The sequence below is a fragment of the Schistocerca nitens genome, chromosome 2 (genome assembly GCF_023898315.1).
Source record: "Schistocerca nitens isolate TAMUIC-IGC-003100 chromosome 2, iqSchNite1.1, whole genome shotgun sequence".
In the NCBI taxonomy this organism is placed as follows: domain Eukaryota; kingdom Metazoa; phylum Arthropoda; class Insecta; order Orthoptera; family Acrididae; genus Schistocerca; species Schistocerca nitens.
In genome coordinates, this window is record NC_064615.1 from 1,193,076,533 (window position 1) to 1,193,100,713 (window position 24,181).

Sequence of the window (24,181 nt, forward strand, 5' to 3'; positions counted from 1 at the left end):
ATCCTTGTCCTCCTTCCACTTCACTTCACTGACCCCTACTATATCTAGATTGAGCCTTTGCATTTCCCTTTTCAGATTTTCTAGTTTCCCTACCACGTTCAAGCTTCTGACATTCCACGCCCCGACTCGCGGAACGTTATCCTTTCGTTGATTATTCAATCTTTTTCTCATGGTAACCTCCCCCTTGGCAGTCCCCTCCCAGAGATCCGAATGGGGGACTATTCCGGAATCTTTTGCCAATGGAGAGATCATCATGACACTTCTTGAATTACAGGCCACATGTCCTGTGGATACACGTTATGTGTCTTTAATGCAGTGGTTTCTATTGCCTTCTGCATCCTCATGTCGTTGATCATTGCTGATTCTTCCGCCTTTAGGGGCAATTTCCCACCCCTAGGACAAGAGAGTGCCCTGAACCTCCATCCGCTCCTCCGCCCTCTTTGACAAGGCCGTTGGCAGAATGAGGCGGACTTCTTATGCCGAAGTCTTCGGCCGCCAATGCTGATTATTTATCAAAATTTTAGGCAGTGGCGGGGATCGAACCTGGGACTGAAGACGTTTTTGATTATGAATCAAAGACGCTACCCCTAGACCATGGGGAACCGACTTAGAGAAAGCTTTTGACAATGTTGACTAGAATACTCTCTTTCAAATTCTGAAGGTGGCAGGGGTAAAATACAGGGAGCGAAAGGCTATTTACAATTTGTACAGAAACCAGATGCCAATTATAAGAGTCGAGGGACATGAAAGGGAAGCAGTGGCTGGAAAGTGAGTGAGAGAGGTTTGTAGTAGCCTCTCACCGATGTTGTTCAATCTGTATATTGAGCAAGCAGTAAAGGAAACAAAAGGAAAATTCGGAGTAGGTATTAAAATCCATGGAGAAGAAAATAAACTTTAAGGTTCGCCGATGACATTGTAATTCTGTCAGAGACAGCAAAGGACTTGGAAGAGCAGCTAAACGGCATGGACAAATGGTTCAAATGGCTCCGAGCACTATGGGACTTAACATCTGTGGTCATCGGTCCCCTAGAACTACTTAAACCTAACTAACCTAAGGACATCACACACATCCATGTCCAAGGCAGGATTCGAACCTGCGACCATAGCGGCGCCTAGAAACGCACGGCCACACCGGCCGCCGGCATGGACAGTGTCTTGAAAGGAGGATATAAGATGAACATCAACAAAAGCAAAACGAGGATAACGGAATGTAGTCAAATTAAGTCGGGTGATGCTGCGCGAATTAGATTAGGAAATGAGACACTGAAAGTAGTAAAGGAATTTTGCTGTTTGGGGAGCAAAATAACTGATGATGGTCGAAGTAGAGTGGATATAAAATGTAGACTGGCAATAGCAAGGAAAGCGTTTCTGAAGAAGAGAAATTTGTTAACATCGAGTATAGATTTAAATGTCAGGAAGTCGTTTCTGAAAGTATTTGTATGGAGTGTAGCCATGTATGGAAGTGAAACACGAACAATAAATAGTTTGGACAAGAAGAGAATAGAAGCATTCGAAATGTGGTGCTACAGAAGATTGTTGAAGATTAGATGGGTAGATCACGTAACTAATGAGGAGGTATTGAATAGGATTGAGGAGAAGAGGATTTTGTGGCACAACTTGACAAGAAGAAGGGACCGGTTGGTAGGACATTTTCTGAGGCGTCAAGGGATCACCAATTTAGTATTGGAGGGCAGCGTGGAGGGTAAAAATCGTAGCGTAGAGATAAATACACTACACAGATTCAGAGGGATGTAGGTTTCACTACGTACTGGGAGATGAAGAAGCTTGCACAGGATAGAGTAGCGTGGAGAGCTGCATGAAACCAGTCTCAGGACTGAAGACCACAACAACAACAACCTAAATTAAGGTCTTTTTTTTTCTTTTTAATCGTATGTATGACTTCTGCTTGTAATTATGTTTGTCTATTTGTTCTAAATGCATACTAATATATGCTTGCCGGCCGAAGTGGCCGTGCGGTTAAAGGCGCTGCAGTCTGGAACCGCAAGACCGCTACGGTCGCAGGTTCGAATCCTGCCTCGGGCATGGATGTTTGTGGTGTCCTTAGGTTAGTTAGGTTTAACTAGTTCTAAGTTCTAGGGGACTAATGACCTCAGCAGTTGAGTCCCATAGTGCTCAGAGCCATTTGAACCATTTTTAATATATGCTTAGAAAGGGAGAATGTTTTTTATTATGTGAGTTTTGGCAGGAGTGAATAGGCTTTTATATATGAGAGTGTTTAAGATTTGTGAGAGGAAATTGTCAGCGCAGCATTATTGACGTCGGGTTCGCTGGCTAGAGGAAAGACAGTGTTTACACGTCGAGTTAGAGATGCAGGGGAGGATAGAGATCTGCGCTATTCTGGAATCCATTTGTGCAGTGTATGTCGTTAGACAATAGCTGGAGAGCAGGTATAGAGAGAGCCCACTTCGGCATGCTGGTCCTGGGGCTGTGTGGACGGCTGTTTAGATGGACAGGTATGTGGCTTTGAAATGTTGCCGACGGCGCTCGCATTTCCGGCGAATGGTCAAGACAAGGCACTGTTGCAGTAAATGAGATCGTCCTTTTTCTAAACAGGCTGCAGAAGGTCATGGATATGTCTTTCTTGGACTTAAATTGCAGATATCAGATGCGCAAAGATCTGGAAATGGGGTTAGCTGAACGATATGTAGGGTGTGACTAAAGCGAAGTCGGAATTTTGCTGTAGCATGCAGGTTAGGGACAGGTGAGGTTACTATATACAACTACAGAATGGATCGTGTGTTCGACCCAGTGCAGAGCTGTTTACGTGTATTAGGCACTAACAAGCGGTATTTACAATGGGCTCTACTTTACTCTGTGCCAATTGCGTCTATGTGGTGTCGGCTAACTAATAATTTACAGAACACTTGCTGTGTGGTGTTTAACAACGTTCTGCAATTTGTCTACTGGGGTAATAAGAACACTCGAAAATTGACTGGTGTGCACGTAAGTCTGCCGGACTCTCAGGACCGAGAAAAGCTTATAAGATACGCTCTGTCTGCAAACAGTTTTAATTACTTACCTGTAAACTATGTAGAGGTTCTTAACACAGACTCCAACAAAGACAATATTAGTATTACGCAGAAGTGTTATGTTAAAACAGGAGAAACTTATTTTTCTCAATCTAGAACCCTGTTCTCCACAATACCGTACGATATAGGTATCGCCGAATTGGGGCTGGTTATACCCCAAGCCTTAAGAAAAAGAGTAATTGTATCACACAGACTTAAACCATTCCCCATTAAAGAAATATCTCTTTCAAGTGCAGTTAATGTTTTATGTGCACTAAAAAGGAAACTGGATATCGATGACATTGAGCTATAGAAAAGAAAACTAGAGTATACAGAGAAGACAGCTGCCATAAAGGAAGAATATAAGCTGCAAATGGAAAGGGAGGAGGCTATTGCGGATGTGCCGGCCAGGTAAACACAGTGTATGGAAAAATCTCTCTACGAAGGGGGAATACAAAATATTGGCATTTACAGTAAACAGCCATGGAAACTGGTCACCTGTTGGAGTACTGGCCGAAATCAGTGGTGTCGAGAACGTTTACTATATCAAGGGATAGACGAAAAATATGTTTATTAAGCTCTGTTCCCATTTGGATCGGCTTAAAAAGGACGGTTATATTACATCTAAGTGTGGCGAACTAGATGTTGTCCACCTAGCAACAGAAAAGCCATTTGCCGAGTTTAAAACTGATCGAATAACTACATTTAATGAACACTCGTTTGCAAAAGTTGTAAACTTAGTGTTCTACACAGAAATCCCGCAAGAATGTGGAGCAGAAGAGTTGCCGACATACACACAGGAAGACGTGGAACGCTTTCACTCTACCGTCATGGTGGAGATAACGAGGAAAAATTAAAATCCCCGAATGCTCTCGCCTAGAAGAGCTGTAGGAAGGAACAGAGCTAATAGTTAAAGCCATAAAACAAGTATTTTAGAGGAAGAAAATTAGATATCTGTTAGAATTCGAGAATATACCTTCTCTGTATTTGTCAAATTACTCGTTGGAGAAAGAAATAGATGATTTGGATGTGGATTGAACTTATAAGTTAAAAATTAAATTGGACATTATTAAAACTACACCTAAGAAAAATAAAGAAAGCGTTGTTTTCTGTGTGTAGATGAATATGCAACGGTAATAAATATTTTATACGAGAATTTAGACCTCTCTTATTTGCTAAGCTAGCGAAAATCGTAAGATATTTCCCATATACAACGATCTATGAGCCTGTATTTCGGATGTGGAACTGAGCCGTTGGATGACCTTGAAAAGTAGTTGAAACTAGGTAGTTGAAAGTGTAGTGAATCCCTTCTCGGACATATATGAGTTATTCTGCAAGCGGATCTGCAGGCTCTGCTATGCGTTATTAGGATAGTTTACGAGTACTGAGCGTATATCCACATCTGTATGAAGAATTATTTAACAGCAGTTTGTTATTGTATGTATTGAAATTATGAGTTGGGTGTGTGTCTGTAGGCTGTGCAACACGGCCCAGGGCACATCTGGGTGGGTATTTTGTGATAATGTGATAGATATACTGTATAGTTAAATAAGTTGTTCGAAAAAATATAGAGTGTTCTCAATGATTACACGTGCCTGCAGCACAGATCACAGTGATTGGTTTTCCGTCACAATCTCGGTTGCAGGTGAGTAGTAAATGTTTTCCCGGCCGCGTTAATCGTGTGTGCAACGAACTATGGGCTATTCTGACAATAGACGTGAAGGCAGGTCCAGACCTGAGACGCCGGCAGTATACATGAGAAGAACAATGCAGCTTTGACATGTGTCAGAGGAGAGTGCCCTTTCTGATCGGCTGTCAAAGCGCTCGGAAGCTGAGCTTGGCTAGAGGCTCTGGAACCCCCACCCCCGCCGACCGCACTCGCGCTGCCTGCCTTGGAGCGTAATCTAAGGCGCATAGGCGATATCAATTTCTTCGGTGTCAGGCGCGAAGGCGACTGGGTAGTCATGTTTGGGGGGAGGCCGACCAGAGACCTTTGGTCGGTTTGGCAGCTGTGGGTGTTTGGGCGCGTCTGTTGCACTATTTTGCGAGCATGTATGTGCACTGTGCTGTGCTTTATTTGGAGAGTTTAAGAGTACAGAGCTCGTCTGCTGATATTGTGTACTGCATTATTTAAGAGCTGTTTGCTATTGTGTGGTGAAATTAGGAGTTGTTTACGTGTTTGTGACCTGTGTCAGATGACCACAGATGGATCAGTGCAGGTGTTTTGTGACAAATATACTCCACGACTAAATAAAAGGGCTTGAAATAAATACAGTGCAGTCCTTCCTTACTTCCCTGAGCAGCACAGCGCAGTCCGAGCGGTTTTTGCACGATAACAGCAATCCGGTCAGACTGTGAGTGAGTCGACAAATAACTGGACAAATTTATCTGTAGAGGAGTTACAGGTCTGGATTGGAATGAATATCTTGATGGGTGTGGTTGTGTTGCCAAGTGTAGTGCACTACTGGAGTTCAGAACATGCCTTAGGTCAGCCTTACATATCGAAACCTATGAGAAGCAAAAGTTTCAAGAAGATAATGTCCCAAATAAATAAAGGGCACTCGTTCTTCCTTCCATTAGCCTATGCACTGCCCGCATCTTGTGGTCGTGCGGTAGCGTTCTCGCTTCCCACGCCCGTGTTCCCGGGTTCGATTCCTGGCGGGGTCAGGGATTTTCTCTGCCTCGTGATGGCTGGGTGTTGTGTGATGTCCTTAGGTTAGTTAGGTTTAAGTAGTTCTAAGTTCTAGGGGACTGATAACCATAGATGTTAAGTCCCATAGTGCTCAGAGCCATTTGAACCATTTGAACCTATGCACTGAAATTATTTCCGAAAATTAGCAGTTGTTTGGCTGTTTGGATGTAAATATTTTGCATTATTTACGAGCGGTTCGCATGTCTGTAGGCTGTGCTATGCATTATTTTTAACTGTTTACAATTAGCAAGTGTGTGTCTAGAGCATTATAAATGACTTATGTAGGGGTGTTTTGCAGGTCTGTATGGTGTGGAACATGTCGGTGTGATGCATATACTCCATTCCTAAATAAAGTACATCGGTTCCTCCATCCATGGGCCTAGTGCAGGGTGAGTCCTTTTACCCGAAACATGTAGGAAGAGGTTGAGTGCTGGTGGCTTAGTTTAGTGGTGATGAGCTAGGTTTACAACAATTTTCTTAGGTTGTTGGCGGAAGCGCCAGTGAGCTTTGTTTAATGGCAGATTTCAAACTTGGCACTGGTTCCTAGGAGGAAGTGGCGGTCGGGTGGCTGAGGTTAGTATAAGTGCCCTTTCTTTCCGACAATTTTGTTAGTTTAGTAGAGAAAGCAGAAGTGACCTTCCTTTACTGCCAGAATTCAAACTCGGCGCTGGTTCCTAGGAAGAGGTTGCTGTCTGGTCCTCGAAAAGTAGTTGAAATTAGGTAGTTGAACACCTTTGCATGTGTATAAACTTTTAAATTGAATTATTTAATATGATTAAAACTGAAGTGGAATTAAGTACTTAGGTAATTGACAGGTTAGATTTGCGATGTGGGAGTTAGCATATTTACAGAAGACTATGTCAGTCACGTTTATGGAGTGTGTCGGACGTAAGCGGGGCGGGAGTGCAACGATTGTACACTTATAATGCGCATGCGAGAGAGAGTCAATTAGCGAGCGTTCTAGTGCCAACCAAACGTCCTGTTACACAGTCATGGCGGATTCCAGTATCGAGCAGACTTTGCCGCCAAAAGTGTAGCACTGCGTTCTCGCTTGCACAAGGACAGGTGGTGGATGGCTAGTGGTCGGCATCGACAGGTTTGAACGTGCCCAGGAAAACAACTTTGGGGCTAAAAGTGTGGCAGGGATCGGCCGACCGTTGTGTGATTCAGCTCCGACGCAAACAGTTTGGGCAGGAAACGTGCGGAAGCGACGAATACATGTGGTGAGCGGACAATGGACCGCCTTGATGTCAAAATCGGCAAGTTCCAGCCTGTCCAGCGAAAACGTGTTTACGACGTGGGGGCGGCAGTCCAGCGCACTCGGCCGGCCGCCTCACGTGTCAAGGCCCGTCCCCACTAGAGCGCGGGAGCGCGGCGTGCGGCAACGGCAGCGGTTAGCGTTTTCCGCTTTGACGCGGCGGCTCGCGGAATTGGCGTTCCCATCTGGAAGCGGCAGACGCTAGCGGTAGCCAATGACGGACAGCCACTGAGTTACGAGGCGGGACCCACTGAAACGCCTGGTGCGTTTGATTAACTATATTTTACACCTAAATGAAGGAAAGACGAAGTTGGGTGAAATACCAATTTTTCATTTGCTGAACCTGCGACCGTAGCGGTCGCGCGGTTCCAGACTGTAGCGCCAGAACCGCTCGGCCACCAGCGGCCGGCTGCACCTTGCTTAAGAATCATGAAAGAATAATATATTTTTGGAACAAAGTTTTCGAAACCAGATTTAAAATTATAAGACATTTCCTGGTGCAGACGCAAACCTACAATAATTTATTGGTTACGAGCTGCGGTTTACAACTAAAGAGACAGTAAACGGTAGCAAATTATGGAAATGGAACTTGAATAAGTCAAGACCCACAGTTTTTCGATAACCTTAAAGTTACCGTAATGCAACGACTGACAGAAACAGAGGAAGGAATCCGGTAGAATACGAAGAATCTTTGAGAGAAGAAGTGGTGAATGCAGCAGAGTATGTGAGCAGGAAGAAGGTACAGTAGAAATCGTTAGATAAAACGTGATATATTATATTTGACACGAGGGAAAAATATAGAAATGTAGCAAATAAAGTAGGCCATCGGAAATATAAATGTCTAAACATGACGTTAACAGGAAGTCCAAAATTGCAATGCGATTTTGCTCTTGGAAAACATAGGAGAATGAAAATGACAAAGAACAAAGAAAACTTTGCTCAAAGGAGAAGCAACTGTCAGGAACTCATTTGGCAAAGCCAGAACTAAGCAAATGAGAGAAGGCTAGAAAGTGGAAGGAATATGTAGAGAGGAGAGGGGGAGGGGTTGTACAAACTAACATAAGCACAATGTTAGATTCCTGTGAGATGTCTGAACACGCAAGGCAATACTGATCCTACCACTTAGCTAAGTAGACACACTGATGAACAGCGAAAATGTGTTTATAGCATTTGCATGTTTAGAGAAAGGTTTTGATAATCTTAATAAAAACATTCTTTGAAACTCTGGAGGTGTCATCAATAAAACACAGGGCCACAAGATTATCTACAACTTGTACAGAAACCAAACTGCATTTCTAAGACTGCAATGACTTGAAAGGGAAGCAGTAATTGAGAAGGCAGAAGTATAGAGGATATAAAATGAAGACTGTGAATAGCAACAAAAGCGTTCTGAAAAAGAAAATTTGCTCACATCGAATATAAATTCTAATGACTGGGTACTATTTTACAAAGGTATTTGTGTGGAGTGCGGTATTTGTGTGGAGTGCAGCCTTGTATGTAAGTGAAATGTGGGCGATGAACTGTTCTGTCAAGAAGACAATGGACGCTTTCAAAACGTGGTGATCGATAAGAATGCTGAAGATTAGATATGAGGATCGTGTAACTAAAGAAGAGGTACGGAATTAAATAGAGGAGGAAGAGGAAATTATGGCACAACTTGGACTACATATTATGAGGCATCAAAGAGTGAGGACAAAGGGGTTGGGTGATAGTATTCTGATAATAATCCTCTGTTGAAATGCTATTCTACTGTTTTATCTATTAATGCAAGCAGTGAATTTACTCTTCCATGCACTCCTCCACAAAACATTTAAACCAAAACTGAAATCAGCTGAACACCAAATCTTTCAACCACTGTCTGACCACTACTGCATTCACTTTCAACTTTCTATAACTATCACTGGCTAGCCACACACACATACAGATATAAGGAGAACAGAAATAAACAAACATTAGTTTTCAGCATATAATTCTTTAGGTTGGCAACATGTACATAAACAAACCAAACAGGAAGGGACATGAGGTGAACACATTGTAGTTACGACTTCAAATCAGTGTTTTCGGTAAAATGTCTACAGCTAGTGACAGAAGAAAAAAATAACATGAAAATGTGCTTATGTTCCATAATCTAAGTTTTAGTTCAATCTCCAGCATGTGACTAGGTGAGGAGAAACGCAGATGTCCGCCAAAAACTCGATTCACTGTAAGTAATCAGTTATTCACGTAAAAAAAGATGTGAGCTGTTTTATAATCTGCAAGTATCACATATCAAAACTGAATCATTCTAGATTCCACCGAAGATGCCTTAAAGTAAAAGGCGAAACGCGTCTTGAACCAATGAAGTACACTGGGTAAAGAAAAAAACGTTTGTTACTTCCAAAGGAAATAATCAACAGCTGTAGATACTTAGAAAATTACATCTTATGACATACCAGTAAATTAGTCTCGGTTTAACTTCTCAATCCACATGCTATTAAGTGACGTTTAAAAAAATTCATCTATCCCTTGCGAAAAACTGTAGTTTCTTTCATATCTCGGCAGATAAACAGGTTTAGGATATTTATCATGTGACGAAATACATGACTTATTACAAGTTATCGTTTGCAAAAAAACACTTTTCGATTTCTTGAACCGTTTATGAAATTTGCAGTTGATACAACCACATGGTTTACGACGAGAAGGACGAAGTATCGGTCGCGTTGCGAGCGACCCGCACGCGGTCACCGCACAGCCCGTCCGCCGACATATCATTCGATATCTCGAGAACGGTGATAGCTATCTTTCTGCTCTCAGCTTTAAAAACAATTTAGATATGTTGACTAAATTTCATACGCAATAATGTATTACCTAAAATGAACTGTACGCAAAGTCCACGCAATGCGTTTTTACCTCTGCACATTCATTAAAATTTCGTGTAAAGGTTTACGTAAATGCGATACAGCGAGTAACCACGACGAATAACGAAAATAAATTCGGTCCTTTATCGAGAGAAGATATCAGGCTGTAACATGCCCAAGAATCAAATTTTTCTACCGAATAGTTTCTTTGGAATCGGATGATAAGTATTTCATGGCTGCCGCCGCGTCCGCGCCAGCGGTTCGGCGAAAGTTCGTGTGGCCCGGGATTCCGTACCTGACGTCACGCTCAGCGCGTTCTGTGATTGGCGGCGCGCACCTGGAACGCGGCATGCGGCAGCGGAAGCGGTTCGACATGGTCAAACCGCGACGCAGAGCCCGCCGCGCCGGGCCGCTGACGCCGTTTCCATGGCAACCACGCCGCTGACGCGCGGTTTTGACGCGCGGCAGGCCTAGTGGGAACCGGCCTTCAGGCATCGGCAGGGTCTCCGCGCGCTGGCCAGGGGCTGGCGAGGATTTGAACTAATTCAGTTGGAGTGCAGACGTCGTGGCGACTGCACTGTGATATCAAAGATGTGTGCTGCTTGTGTTGGAGAACAAGTGATGACCGTACTGCTTGAAATAAAGTCTTCAGGGATGTGACTTACGTTACTATAAGTGCAGTTTATTATATGTCGCGATTCTGATAGGCTACCAGTGAAGAAAGATAAGTGATGGAGGAACTTCGTACATGTGATCGATTATGGTGTTGGGATTTGAACTTGTGATAGATTTTTGTTATGGATGTAAGGAAAATGGCTTTCTCGCCGAGAAAGTCGGACGTCTTGAATAAATAATAAATGATAATAATAAAAAGAAGTACAGTTTTCGAGACATTATTGTGTTGCAATTTGGCGCAGTTCTGTAGTGGAGGTAGGCCTATAATAATAAATAATAATAAATGATAGCCGGCCGCGGTGGTCTAGCGGTTCTAGGCGCGCAGTCCGGAACCGTGCGACTGCTACGGTCGCAGGTTCGAATCCTGCCTCGGGCATGGATGTGTGTGCTGTCCTTAGGTTAGTTAGGTTTAAGTAGTTCTAAGTTCTAGGGGACTGATGACCACAGTAGTTAAGTCCCATAGTGCTCAGAGCCATTTGAACCATTTAATAAATGATAATAAATGACAATGAATCATAATGAGTGTTAATAAATGATAATGAATAATAAACAAAAGAACATTTTTGCAGCCATTATCGTGTTGGAATTTGAATTTGGAGGGAATTTTCTAGTGGAGGCAGGTCAATATTAATAAATGATAATAAATAATAATAAATGATAATAAATAATAATAAATGATAATAAATAATAATAAATGATAATAAATAATAATTAATGATAAGAATTTTAATAAATGGTAATCAATAATAATAAATAATAATAAAGATAAGTACGGTTTGGCATGCATTATCCTGTTGGAATTCAAACTTCCCGCCATTTTTTCTTCTGGAGGCTTATGTTAATGGACATAGCACAATTGGTGTATTTTCCCGCCAAAATTCAAACTTCCTGCCATTTTTTCCTGAGGTTAGGTTAGTGGACATACCCCAATTGACCTACTTTCTGGCCGAAAGCCGCCATCTTGGATGACGTCATGAGCTGTTGCCAAGTCTACATGCCGCCATCTTGGATGACGTCATCGTCGCCATCTGGAATAAATTTAGCAACATCACAGCGTGCCCTCACACGAACATTGCCCCACTACTTACATCCCCACTTGTTTAGGAAGTTCAAACAGCAAACACAGTTGAACAAAATTATTGGTGGGTAGTACAAACTTGCAAACCTGTACCAGAGCCATCCCTGGAAAGTTCTGCTTCTATGAATGGCAAATACTCACGTCTGCCATCCAGAATTATAGCTCAGGGCCCAAATGCTGAATTTATACATTCATCGTCACACAATTTAGATTTGGTACTAAATGATTTTGTAATGAATATAAAAGTCCGGCATTTGTGTTTTCTTTAACAAGTCTGTGGGGCAACAGGTAAGTGAGGGATTAGCTGTGTTTTTCAAAGTAACAGCTTGGATCTCTTAAGCTTGAATAGCATTAAGTGGTGGATTGATAGTTAATAATGAACACAGTACAGATTAAATTTGTATGATGCCTTTGTCTCATGTTAATATATATCTTGATTCTTTCCACATCCCTGGAATGTTTTCCTTCTGGGTAGCATATATGGTAACACAATGAGCGGATGAATATGCATTGGTTTGTTTCTCTTTTTATGAGATTCCAAGCTGCTTTACAACTATTTTTGGGTTTTAAAATGTAGTTATCATTCACTTCATACTCATCTCTTTTAATTTTACTTTTGCAGACTTCTTTGAGGTTTGTGTATATTTTCTTACTTTAATCAGTTTATGTAGATCTATCTTCAATTATAAGAATCAGTATTCTTATTATATTCAGTTCTGAAAAACACCACATCATAATACTCTGTGGTCTATATTAGATATTGTTAACATTTTTGGAATTGGTTGCGCAGTTGATATTTAGTATACGTTGTACAATGTGTAGAAACAAAAGTGGGATCCCTCATGTTCAGTATACTGATTTTAGTTCCCTTATCACATTTTCGATGTTTTTATTTTTTTATGTAGTACTATATTTTTCACAATACCTTTCTTACATACAGAGAGTAACTGCATTATTTTTAAACTTAGTTTTTTGTAACAAGATTCTCCTAATTTAATCACACTACATTCTACAGTCTCTATGCTCATTCTCATTATATTGTAAGTTTTTCATTGAGGCAGTAGAAATTAAGTGAAGCACAGTATTTCTTTTTTTCTGTTATGCCCATGTTAATGCCACATTTTGTACTATTGACATCATGCGTGAAGGCAAATAAGCAGCTGTTAAAAACAACATAATGGTGATCTCTTTTGACTGAATGTGAATTATTGACAAAAATGTGTACATTCAAAAAACATAAGTAAAAACACTGTTATTTCCCTCTTGTTATTCTGATTGTTATCGTTATAATATTACAAAGTTGTTGCGTAATATGAGTTTAACTATTGCAGCATATTGATTTGAGATTATTCTGTTTCAGTTCCTTGTTTATGGAGGCTACTTCTTGGTTCTGGGTGCTTTCTTTTCTGTGGCGACGGTGTGTACACTGTGCAGGCGTAACATATGCAGTGAAAAACTGTGGCTTTCCAATGATACAATGATCTCTGGCAACTGACACACTGTATTGTAATAATAGGTTTTTTTAACTTTGGCTTGTACTTAATGAGTAATTAGGTGATATAATTTTAGAAAATGAGCTAGTTTTCTTTCCTGTTGTGCACAATATTTTGTTTAATATCTATTAGGCAGTGCACAAAAACTAAATGAGTAGTAGTAATAGTAAAGGGAAACTGCCTTGAGACATTTCTTTCATTTTCACTTAATTTGATACATGTAAATGTAGAAGAAAACTATAATAATACCATGCTGGTATTGCTTATGGGAGTGGAAATATTGTTCTCCAAAAATTAAAATTAATGTTTTTGTATTTGTGATCCAACCCATGAAAGTCAAAAGACTTATTATTTCTAACTCAGGCTGGTAAAATGGTAAAAAGAACTATTTCTATCAGTGATGTACTTCAGTTGCCAATCTGAGAACTTAGTGTACACTATCTTTGTTCCAAGTAGTAATGTGGAATCAGTAATGTTTTAAATCCACATTTTAAAATATAGAACTTAAAAAACAATTAACTACTCAACAAACATCCATTGGTTGTAGAATACGTGCTAATTATATGCACAAACCAAATGTAATAGGATGCAAATGTTCTGAGGAAGGAGGACGGATCTGTCAATATAGGAAGATAGAATAAAATTTGTTGTGGGCTACCACATATCCACATGAAAAAATGAAACAGTAGTTAGAAAAAGCACTGAAATTTTTTAAACACATTCACGAAATGATTTTTGATCATGTCCCTGTTCGGGCGCCAAGTGTTGTGTTATTTAAGATACAATGATGTTTTGTGTGTAACTTGGCGACAGAATCAGAGAGTGATTGAATTATCTTATAGTAACAAGTCACTAAATACCTGACATTCTTTGGGCAGGAAGCAGCAGATTAATTTATTTGAGTTTAGTAGGAAGCAACATTATCATTTCCACGCGTTTTCATGACCACGATGCAGTCATACTCGGATCGACACTAAGGGACCAAAATATTTACCGACTTTAAACAAAATCAACACTACACAATTGAAAAAGATAGTTTCAGAAATGATAGGAAAACGATACTGTTCCCCCTGCTTCAGTGCTGCATTTGTTCCATCAGCGTGATTGTAATTTCTGGAGATCAACTGATACAAAATGATTAACATTCAAGTAATGAGGAGACGGAGATACTTAAGTATAATTTGCCTAAATAAGCACACTTCATGTGTAACACACGTTTTTTAATGCTACGTACGTTTTTATATTACAGTTACAATAGCTGGTGCGTATTAACAAAATCTTTGCACATCACAGACAATACTTGAGTTTAATGTCCTCTTGATGGTGCCTGTTCGTAATTAATTACATAAATCTGTGTTTTCTGATTGAGAAGACAATTAGCTTATTTACGGACTGTTTTGCACAAATTATAAAATACAGATTGCCCCCTTTCATTTTTTCCTTTTTATGTCGCTATGTCTGCCAGCCCTTTTTTCACACTACCTTTCTGTTGTGACATATATGCTTACTTAAGCATTTTAAACTACTGTAATGACCGTAAGATACGAAATTGCAGTAATTAACTCAGTTTGAGGAAGAATGTCGGAACAAAGTTAGCCAGGAAGTCTTTGAAAACGACAGAACAATACGAATCGACAGATATGTTTTGAAATACGTCAGCGCCTATTGTTCTGTAGCAGTGTACAGTTCCAAATTTGATTTGTAATCATAAATTGATTCATTAGTCGTCTTGTCTCGTCTCCTCCCGCAGACGATTCTTGTGCTTGCGCTGTAATATGGACCACGACCCGAATGCCAGCGACAGTCGAGCAAAGTCGGGACAAGCCGGGACGGGGATAGGAATGGGGCGCACGCAAATTACGCAAATATCCCGGTTGAGGCGAAGGCGCTCACTTCGCTAGCAGTGGTGTTCTCCAGCACGACACCGCCACAACACTCGAGCAGTGGACGTCCTACGCAAATCCACAAATTAGAATGGTTTCACAATGTTGTAGCTACGAGATATTCTTCTGGACGCAGCGCACATCTGAATTTTACCAGTAATGACTCAAAGATGCCTTAAACTCCCCCGTCGGACCAAATGACAATCTCCACCTACGCTTAAACCGTATCAACCCAAAGATTCTCCGCATACATACTGAAAACGCGAAAGGAATCTTGGTCCGTAGTCGCGCCTTGTGCGCTCTGGACGACGAAGAACTGTCGTCCTATCACCTCGCGCGTGTTAAAACACGGGCAAGATGTAATCACGTGACAGCGGTAACAACGGCGACTGGCGAGCGTCTTACACAGAAAGCAGAAATTCTCCAACATATTACAGCCCACTACAGTGCCTTATTTCGAGACGTTGAGGTAGATGACGTAGCATTAAAGTATGACGTGCAGTCTGACATTTCAGACGCGGATTGTGAACAGTTGAGAGCGGAGGTGACAATACGAGACACAAAATCTGTTATACAATCATGCTCTAAAGAAAATTCTCTGGGATCCGATGGACTCCCAACCGAATTCTGTCAGGTCTTCTGGGACATCTTTGGAGAAAAACTCACCGATATAGTTAACGAAGTAGTTCGTGGCACCAAAATTCCCACTAATTTTCTGGAAGGTCGAGTTGTGCTCGTCCCCAAAACGCGACACACATGCCGTTTCCAAGAATTTCGACCCATCACGCTACTCAACACGGATTACAAAATCGCTGCAAAGTGCATTGCAGCGAAGATGAAGCCAGCTATGAACAAAGCTATCAGCTCCTACCAGACATGTGGAGTCACACACCGCAATATTTTGCACACAGCGTCTGTATACCGAGACACAGTAGGAAACACGGCAGCCATTCTATCCGTAGACTTGGCGAACGCATTCGATCGCATAAGCCATAAGTACCTGCTACAAGTCATCGCAAAAATAGGGTTTGACGGACAATTTATCAAAATTATTCAAAATATTCTCGCGAGAGGAAGATCAGTAGTCACAATAAATTGATGGCAAACTAAACCGATCCCTGTCTGCCGCTGTGTCGGACAAGGATGTCCGCTGTCGCTGTTCCTATTCGTTATTGCCACAGACCCGCTTCTCAGAACAATAGGCCGGACATCAAAAGTTGTACAGATATACAATGCTTCCATTAAATGTGTGGCATACGCAGACTATGTAAGTACTTTCATTGACCGAACAACCGACTTGGACTCGATTCGGTCCTCCGTTCGCCAGTGCGAACGTGCGTTGGGAGCAGCGATCAGTACTCGTAAATCTGTGCTACTTCCACTGGGTCTGCAAGCCACCGATGTTGTCCGTCCTTGGTACATAGTCGCGAGAGACCACAAGGTGTCGGGCCTAGACGTAACTGCGTGTCCGCAGCATATGCAATGACGAAATTGGAGAAGACTTGTGAAATCCATGAAGGGCCTTTGCAGAAGCCACGCAGCCCAGCAGCTCAACTTGCACCACAAAGGGAAGCTCTTCAGTTCCTTTATCCTCTGTGAGGCGTGGTATACGGCGCAGTTGCTTAGTGTGCCGAAACTAATAAGATGCGTTATATCTCAAGCAGTTCACTGGCTACTCTGGCGCCAGCAAATTTTTAAACTGCAAGCAACAGTCTGTGGCTTGGACCCTTCACGGGGAGGACCTGGAGTAGTAGATTTCAACCGCAAATGTGCAGCGTTGCTCACGAACCGCACTGCCACACGGCTTCGCGGATAGACTGACGGCAGCCCTGCTGGAAACCTATCGGTCACAATCTGAATGCGTCCCAGTGTCGCTGGCGAACATCCCTTGTACGAGAATACATGCTGAATAGAAGTTATGTCCTCCACACAGGACAGCACGGCAACTCTATATGGGATTGATGGAACAACCTCCGATTAATAAATTGCAAGTTCACCTACCAACTGTAAACTGGAAGCAAATGTAGTCAAATATCAATAACAGTGTTTTTTCGTCCGATGTTCAAATGGTTCAAATGGCTCTGAGCACTATGGGACTTAACTTCTAAGGTCATCAGTCCCCTAGAACTTAGAACTACTTAAACCTAACTAACCTAAGGACATCACACACATCCATGCCCAAGGCAGGATTCGAACCTGCGACCGTAGCAGCCGCGCGGTTCCAGACTGTAGCGCCTTTAACCGCTTGGCCACCACGGCTCGTCCGATGTGTCTGCACTGTGGTACGAAGTTGTCAATAATACACTACCCACCAATCAGCGTTTAGCCGATATCCATCTTCTCGCCTCCCTCATCTGTGCAGGTGTGGCGTGCCTGACACCAAAGAACACCGCCTGAAATGTGCTGCTGTTTCTGACGTGTGGAGGACTTGCCAGCCGATGACAGCTCTCATCACTCAAACTACACCGGCCCACCTCTTTTTTGACAGTGTCATTGTACCAGACTTTAAATAGTTTCCACGTGCAAAACACAATATTGCTGGGTGGTTGTTGGGCCATACTGTCTACGCCCTCATCGATTAGCAAATTCGTGATGGGCTCTTTTATCTGACCTACGTTTGGGAACAATATTTTAAGACGAAAAACAGTGAGAAACATCATGAACATTTTGCAAGTTTCTTATCAGCTGCATTGCATAATGCTTATGAGGAACTACTGAACTGTTAAGTTTTCCTGTGAAGATGTGTGCGGGCTCCTCTTGTTTCCTGCAATTGTCCTTTTACTCTCGCAATAGAGATTCGATGATTCGCAATTTAATCTCATTCTTGTGTGCTACATGTTGTTCTAGCAGAGATAATCCTTGACATATAGTTAACGTCAGGTGGTGAAATGGAATCAGCCACCATGTATGTGTCTATATCGACAAAAAAATTAAAAAATAATATATATTTTAAAAAAAGAGGGAAAGTCAGAGAGAGAGAGAGACTACTGAGATGCGGTTCCAAATGGAGAGTGGTGGTGGTGGTTAGTGTTTAACGTCCCGTCGACAACGAGGTCATTAGAGACGGAGCGCAAGCTCGGGTTAGGGAAGGATTGGGAAGGAAAACGGCCGTGCCCTTTCAAAGGAACCATCCCGGCATTTTCCTGAAACGATTTAGGGAAATCACGGGAAACCTAAATCAGGATGGCTGGAGACGGGATTGAACCGTCGTCCTCCCGACTGCGAGCCAAATGGAGAGTATCAGGAAAAAATACACCAGAAAAAAAATAAAAGATACACCGGTTCTCGTCTGGTCACCGAAGTTAAGAAACATCGGGTAACTGCCTGGGAACACCATGTGCTGGGGTGCTGTTGGCTCCCTTTCATTTTCTACTTTTTATGTCGCTACACCTGCCAGCCCTCTTTTCATACTACATTTCTGTTGTGACAAAGATGTTACCTTATGCATTTAAACTACTATAATGACAGTAAGGTATGACATTGCAGTAATTAACTCAGTTTGGAGAAGAATGTGCGAACAAAGTTTGCCGGAAGTCTCTGAAAACGACGAAACGGTACGAATCGATAGATATATTCTTAAATACGACAGCGCCTATTGTTCTGTGGCAGTGTACAATTGAAAATTTGATTTGTAATCATAAATTTTATCTTTCGTCTTCTCGTCTCCTCACGTAGATGTTTCTCGTGCTTGCGCTGTAATACGGACCACGACCCGAGCGGCAGCGAGTGACAGTCGATCAAAGACAGGGCCGAGACGAGACGGTGATAGAAATGAGGCAAAGAAGCTCACATCGCTAACAGTGGCGCCCTCCAGCATGACACTGCCACTCTCCGCACAGGCTACACTCTAGTCAGCCGGACAGCAGGGACGAGATGCGTGGTCTCCCGAGCTTCGGAGGCTGCCCGCGCCTAGCAATGACAGATGGTGAATCGAGCAGCTGTGCATCTCACACACGCGGCAGCGCGCCCCCTAATTCGGCAGTCGCTCTGCTGGGACATCGGGCGCGCGTTTTGCGCTGTACTGGGTGCCTATTCTCTATCTTTCCGCCATTGTGCCGATCGTTTCGCTACTCGAGAGCACCGAACGGTCTAGTGCTCGAATTAGAGTCCCTGCATTATTCAGTATGCATTCCCGGTAGCGATACCGTTCGGGTCTACAGAACCGAAGCGCTGTTGTCGGTTTGTGTCACGCAAGCCAATCAAAAGCAAGCGGCCGCAGATACGTGCATGCGCACTGCAGCGCGCACAACGCCACGAACACAAAGCGGCTAGCAGACGACACAGGCGCGCTATTCTTCCGAGTACCGAAAATTGTGTGTACTTTGCCTTAACGCATGACGCCGCATTCCATCGAGCTGACGTGCCCGCCTTCATCGCCCTTGCTTCCTCCTTAACAGTATCAGGTGCAGTATATCCATTTCCATGATTCTCAGCTGAAATGCATAAAAATTTTTACAGTTTCTCTGACCACATGTTTCCATGCATGCATAATAACGATAGAGTATTTGACTGTATTCTGCAGATTGTCGTAAATGCCACATTATGTCATCTTATTCTCATTAACACTGACATCGTGTTTTGGATTTTACGTTTTGGAAAATGAGTTAGGAATTGTGTGTAGTACCACATTGTACTAATACATCTATAAAATCCGAAAAATTGATTCTGAGGGTTTCAAAGAATAAGAAGATAAACAGAATGTGGTTATAACTCGCTCCTAGAGATCCAAATGATTAAGTATTCCGCTTCCCTATATGATACGTCAATGATTTGGGTCTTAAAAACAGAATTGAAAGAAAAAAACGCATTTTCGAGAGCTCCTGCAGTTCGTCGAAGTTTATAACATGAATCTCATGAATGAAAATGTTTCGTATATGGTGCTACAGTCGAAAAATATTACGACAGAGATCTTTCATCTCTGTCTACTATGGCTGAGGATTCGATCGCAGGTAAATGCTTGTGACAAGCAAGATTATGAAGATGACTGCTGCTAGTTACATTACCAGTAATTTAAGTTGTGCTCTTAGATTCCTGTCTAACCGCATACTCGGAAATCGCTACATATTCGGAAAAAATGGTGAATTATTTCTCACAAGTAAAGTTATAAAGGTCACTGTCGGTTGTTTCACTAACAGAAATTTCATCTCCAACAATATTTCGTATTATAAACATACAGAAACCACGAAATTACGTGCATTATCTGAAAACTACCTTGAGCAGTTAAACAGACAACCGACTCGTGGCGATAACATATTAGACCTTCTGGTGTCAAACAGACCCGAACTATTTGAAACAGTTAACGCAGTACAGGGAATCAGCGATCATAAAGCGGTTACGGCATCGATGATTTCGGCCGTAAATAGAAATATTAAAAAAGGTAGGAAGATTTTTCTGTTTCGCAAAAGTACACAAAGAGCAGATTTCAGAGAACCTGGCGGCTCAACGCAAAAGTTTTGTCTCAAGTACAGATAGTGTTGAGGATCAGTGGACAAAGTTCAAAACCATCGTACAATATGCGTTAGATGAGTATGTGCCAAGCAAGATCGTAAGAGATGGAAAAGAGCCACCGTGGTACAACAACCGAGTTAGAAAACTGCTGCGGAAGCAAAGGGAACTTCACAGCAAACATAAACATAGCCAAAGCCTTGCAGACAAACAAAAAAGTACGCGAAGCGAAATGTAGTGTGAGGAGGGCTATGCGAGATACGTTCAATGAATTCGAAAGTAAAGTTCTATGTACTGACTTGGCAGAAAAACCTAAGAAATTTTGGTCTTATGTCAAAGCGGTAGGTGGATCAAAACAAAATGTCCAGACACTCTGTGACCAAAATGGTACTGAAACAGAGGATGACTAAAGGCCGAAATACTAAATGTCCTTTTCCAAAGCTGTTTCACAGAGGAAGACTGCACTGTAGTTCCTTCTCTAGATTGTCGCACAGATGACAAAATGGTAGATATCGAAATAGACGACAAAGGGATAGAAAAACAATTAAAATCGCACCAAAGAGGAAAGGCCGCTGGACCTTATGGGATACTAATTCGATTTTACACAGAGTACGCGAAGGAACTTGCCCCCCTTCTTCCAGCGGTGTACCGTATGTCTCTAGAAGAGCGTAGCGTTCCAAAGGATTGGAAAAGGTCGCAGGTCATCCCCGTTTTCAAGAAGGGACGTCGAACAGATGTGCAGAACTATAGACCTATATCTCTAACGTCGATCAGTTGTAAAATTTTGGAACACGTATTATGTTCGAGTACAATGTCTTTTCTGGAGACTAGAAATCTACTCTGTAGGAATCAGCATGGGTTTCGAAAAAGACGATCGTGTGAAACCCAGCTCGCGCTATTCGTCCACGAGACCCATAGGGCCATAAACACGGGTTCCCAGGTAGATGCCGTGTTTCTTGACTTCCGCAAGGCGTTCGATACAGTTCCCCACAGTCGTTTAATGAATACAGTAAGTGCAAATGGACTATCAGACCAATTGTGTGATTGGATTGAAGAGTTCATAGATAACAGAACGCAGCATGTCATTCTCAATCGAGAGAAGTCTTCCGAAGTAAGAGTGATTTCAGGTGTGCCGCAGGGGAGTGTCGTAGGACCGTTGCTGTTCTCAATATACATAAATGACCTTGTGGATAACATCGGAAGTTCATTGAGGCTTTTTGCGCATGATGCCGTGGTATATCGAGAGGTTGTAACAATGGAAAATTGTACTGAAATGCAGGAGGCTCTGCAGCGAATTGACGCACGGTGCAGGGAATGGCAATTGAATCTCAATGTAGACAAGTGTACTGTGCTGCGAATACATAGAAACAAAGAGCCCTTATCATTTAGCTACAATATAGCAGGTCAGCAACTGTAAGCAGTTAGTTCCATAAATTATCTGGGAGTACGCATTAGGCTTCGTTACAGGATCATTTAGTAATCGCGAAAGCGTTACGGAGATGATAGAGAAACTCCAGTGGAAGACTCTGCAGGAGAGACGCTCAGTAGCTCGGTACGTGCTTTTGTTGAAGTTTCGAGAACATTTCTTCACCGAGGACTCAAGCAGTATATTGCTCCCTACTACGTATATCTCGCGAACAGACCATGAGGATAAAATCAGAGAGATTAGAGCCCACACAGAGGCATACCGACAATCCTTCTTTCCACGTACAATACGAGACTGTAATAGAAGGGAGAATCGATAGAGGTACTCAAGGTACCCTCCGCCACACACCGTCAGGTGGCTTGCAAAGTATGGATGTAGATGTAGATGTAGAAATCATTACTGAGGAAGTGGTCTCTTACATGTAAGTAATAACGAATATTGCAGAAAAATCTTAACTTACATAAATAACGTGTTGGATATATGATGAGGAAAAAAAAAAAATAAAAATTTGCGACCACCCATGCGCAAACCCGTGTCCTATCGTATCGCACTCCCTGCTACTCACTTGGCCGCGCAAAAAAACAGATGTGCAGAACTCAATTCTTGTAGCATTGTGTAGAGGAACATAGGCTGACTTCATTGTCAAACGGTGCTGCGTAAGTCATAAATGCGTGATAGTTTGGAAGGTTTCCAATTTCAGGCTTCACATAACTGCTTTCCATTGTTACTTGAAAGTTGTAAACACATTTCGATAGTTACTAACTAACCCACTTAAGGGAAAAATTACACAAAGACACTAGTAGAGTCAGTTCGCACTAATGTAATATACGTTAGCAGAGCTGATGTCTTGATATTTAATGATCTTTAAAATCTTATTTGTATAAAAATAACACGTATTTTGAGAGAATATTGACCGAAAACTTTTTTTTTTGGATGTAACCATTCACAGTAACAACCTAACCTAATCATATTTCTAACAAAGGAAAATAGTAAATTATGAACTGACTTTCCAACTGGATGCGTCCTCTGGTGATACTTTAGTAACACAATCACAAAATCCAAAGCTAAAACTGCTAAATATGTTTAAAATAACAAATTATAGGTGTACATAAACCACAGCTCACCGATCGACACGGCCAGACCGAAATCCAAATCCTCTCGGTACAATTGTAAAATCGGTGGGAGGACTGTTCGGTAACAAATCTCAGAAGGTTACTGAATAGGATATTTCGATAAAGAACCAAAAATGACGTCACTACTGAGACTAACCTACTACACCGATCGGTACGAACGATACAGGATACGGCCCCTGGAGGCACTCGTTAATGCGGAAGGAAGTGCTTTGCGTCAAATGCGGCCGATTTTGACCGAAAACTGCAATTTTGTGTATAGGGAGGCGAGCCGAATGTGATTTCTGCCGTACTCCGACAGTATGAGCATGCCAACGGCCATACCGTGTCGAATACACTGGTTCCCGTCCGAGCACCTAAGTCAAGCAATATCGCAAATATACTTGGCTGCCCGGCTGCCTGGTAACACCTCGGTGCCTCGCGAGCAGTGTTTGTGTGTGCGACTCGGCGTTCTTCTGCTTCCTCTGCCTAGCGGCTGTTTTTCTTCTGGACTGTAAGTAATGGATACGATTTACGACGACAGTGAGGAAAGGCAGAACAATGTGCAGTGCGAATTTGATCGTTCCGTCGACAAACCCTCGGCTTTTGAAATTCATCGTTGGATACTTGAGAACTTGGTGATAACGACCGATGACGTTTTTGGTATACAATTTGATGCGTTCCTAAATTCAGTGTTCTTTAAACCGAAATCTACCTATATGTGTGACGCTTTTGTGTCTTTCAATGGTGGTGCTCGGAAATTTCGGAATCTTGACTTTAGAATTGTAATGTGGCTGTGTCGCACGCTGGCTTTGGAGTTAGGCAAATTAAATTATTTAATCTGCCGTTTGAAACACGGAACGACACTAGCTCTCGTCATTTACGGCCGCACGGCACTGTGTTGTCTGTTGACAAAGAAAAGTGGTCGTCTGCATACCTCTTTCAAGTTGAAAACGGTGTGCGGAGTGTAAAAATGGTTGTCAGACAACATATACCGTCTTTTGTTTTGGTCAACGGACACCGCGCGTTTGTGATATATAGCGGACAGCCACAAATTTGTTCTTTTTGCAGTGGGGTTGGCCATTACCGCCAAAACTGTCCGAAACGTAAACGACGTGCTCAGCTTCCGATTGAGGATTCATTTGCGCGGGGTGCGGTGCCAGTGCCGCCGTCCCCCGCCGCACCCGCTCAGCGTGTTGCCGACGATAAGCTCGCTGCCGCCGCGGCGGCCGTGCGTGTGTCCACCACCGACAGTC

General features: G+C 42.4%; 1 protein-coding gene across 4 annotated transcripts in view; it reads left to right on the plus strand.

The window, feature by feature from the left end:
* LOC126237536 (thiamine transporter 1-like) overlaps window positions 1–13,248 on the plus strand; it is a 713,275-nt gene extending 700,027 nt beyond the window's left edge. For all 4 annotated transcript variants that reach the window (XM_049947721.1, XM_049947722.1, XM_049947720.1 and 1 more), the window contains one exon: window positions 12,930–13,248. In XM_049947721.1, the coding sequence (XP_049803678.1) occupies window positions 12,930–13,064 (135 nt within the window). In that variant the 3' untranslated portion in view covers window positions 13,065–13,248. The remainder of the gene's footprint in view (window positions 1–12,929) is intronic.
* The last annotated feature ends 10,933 nt before the right edge of the window (window positions 13,249–24,181 follow it).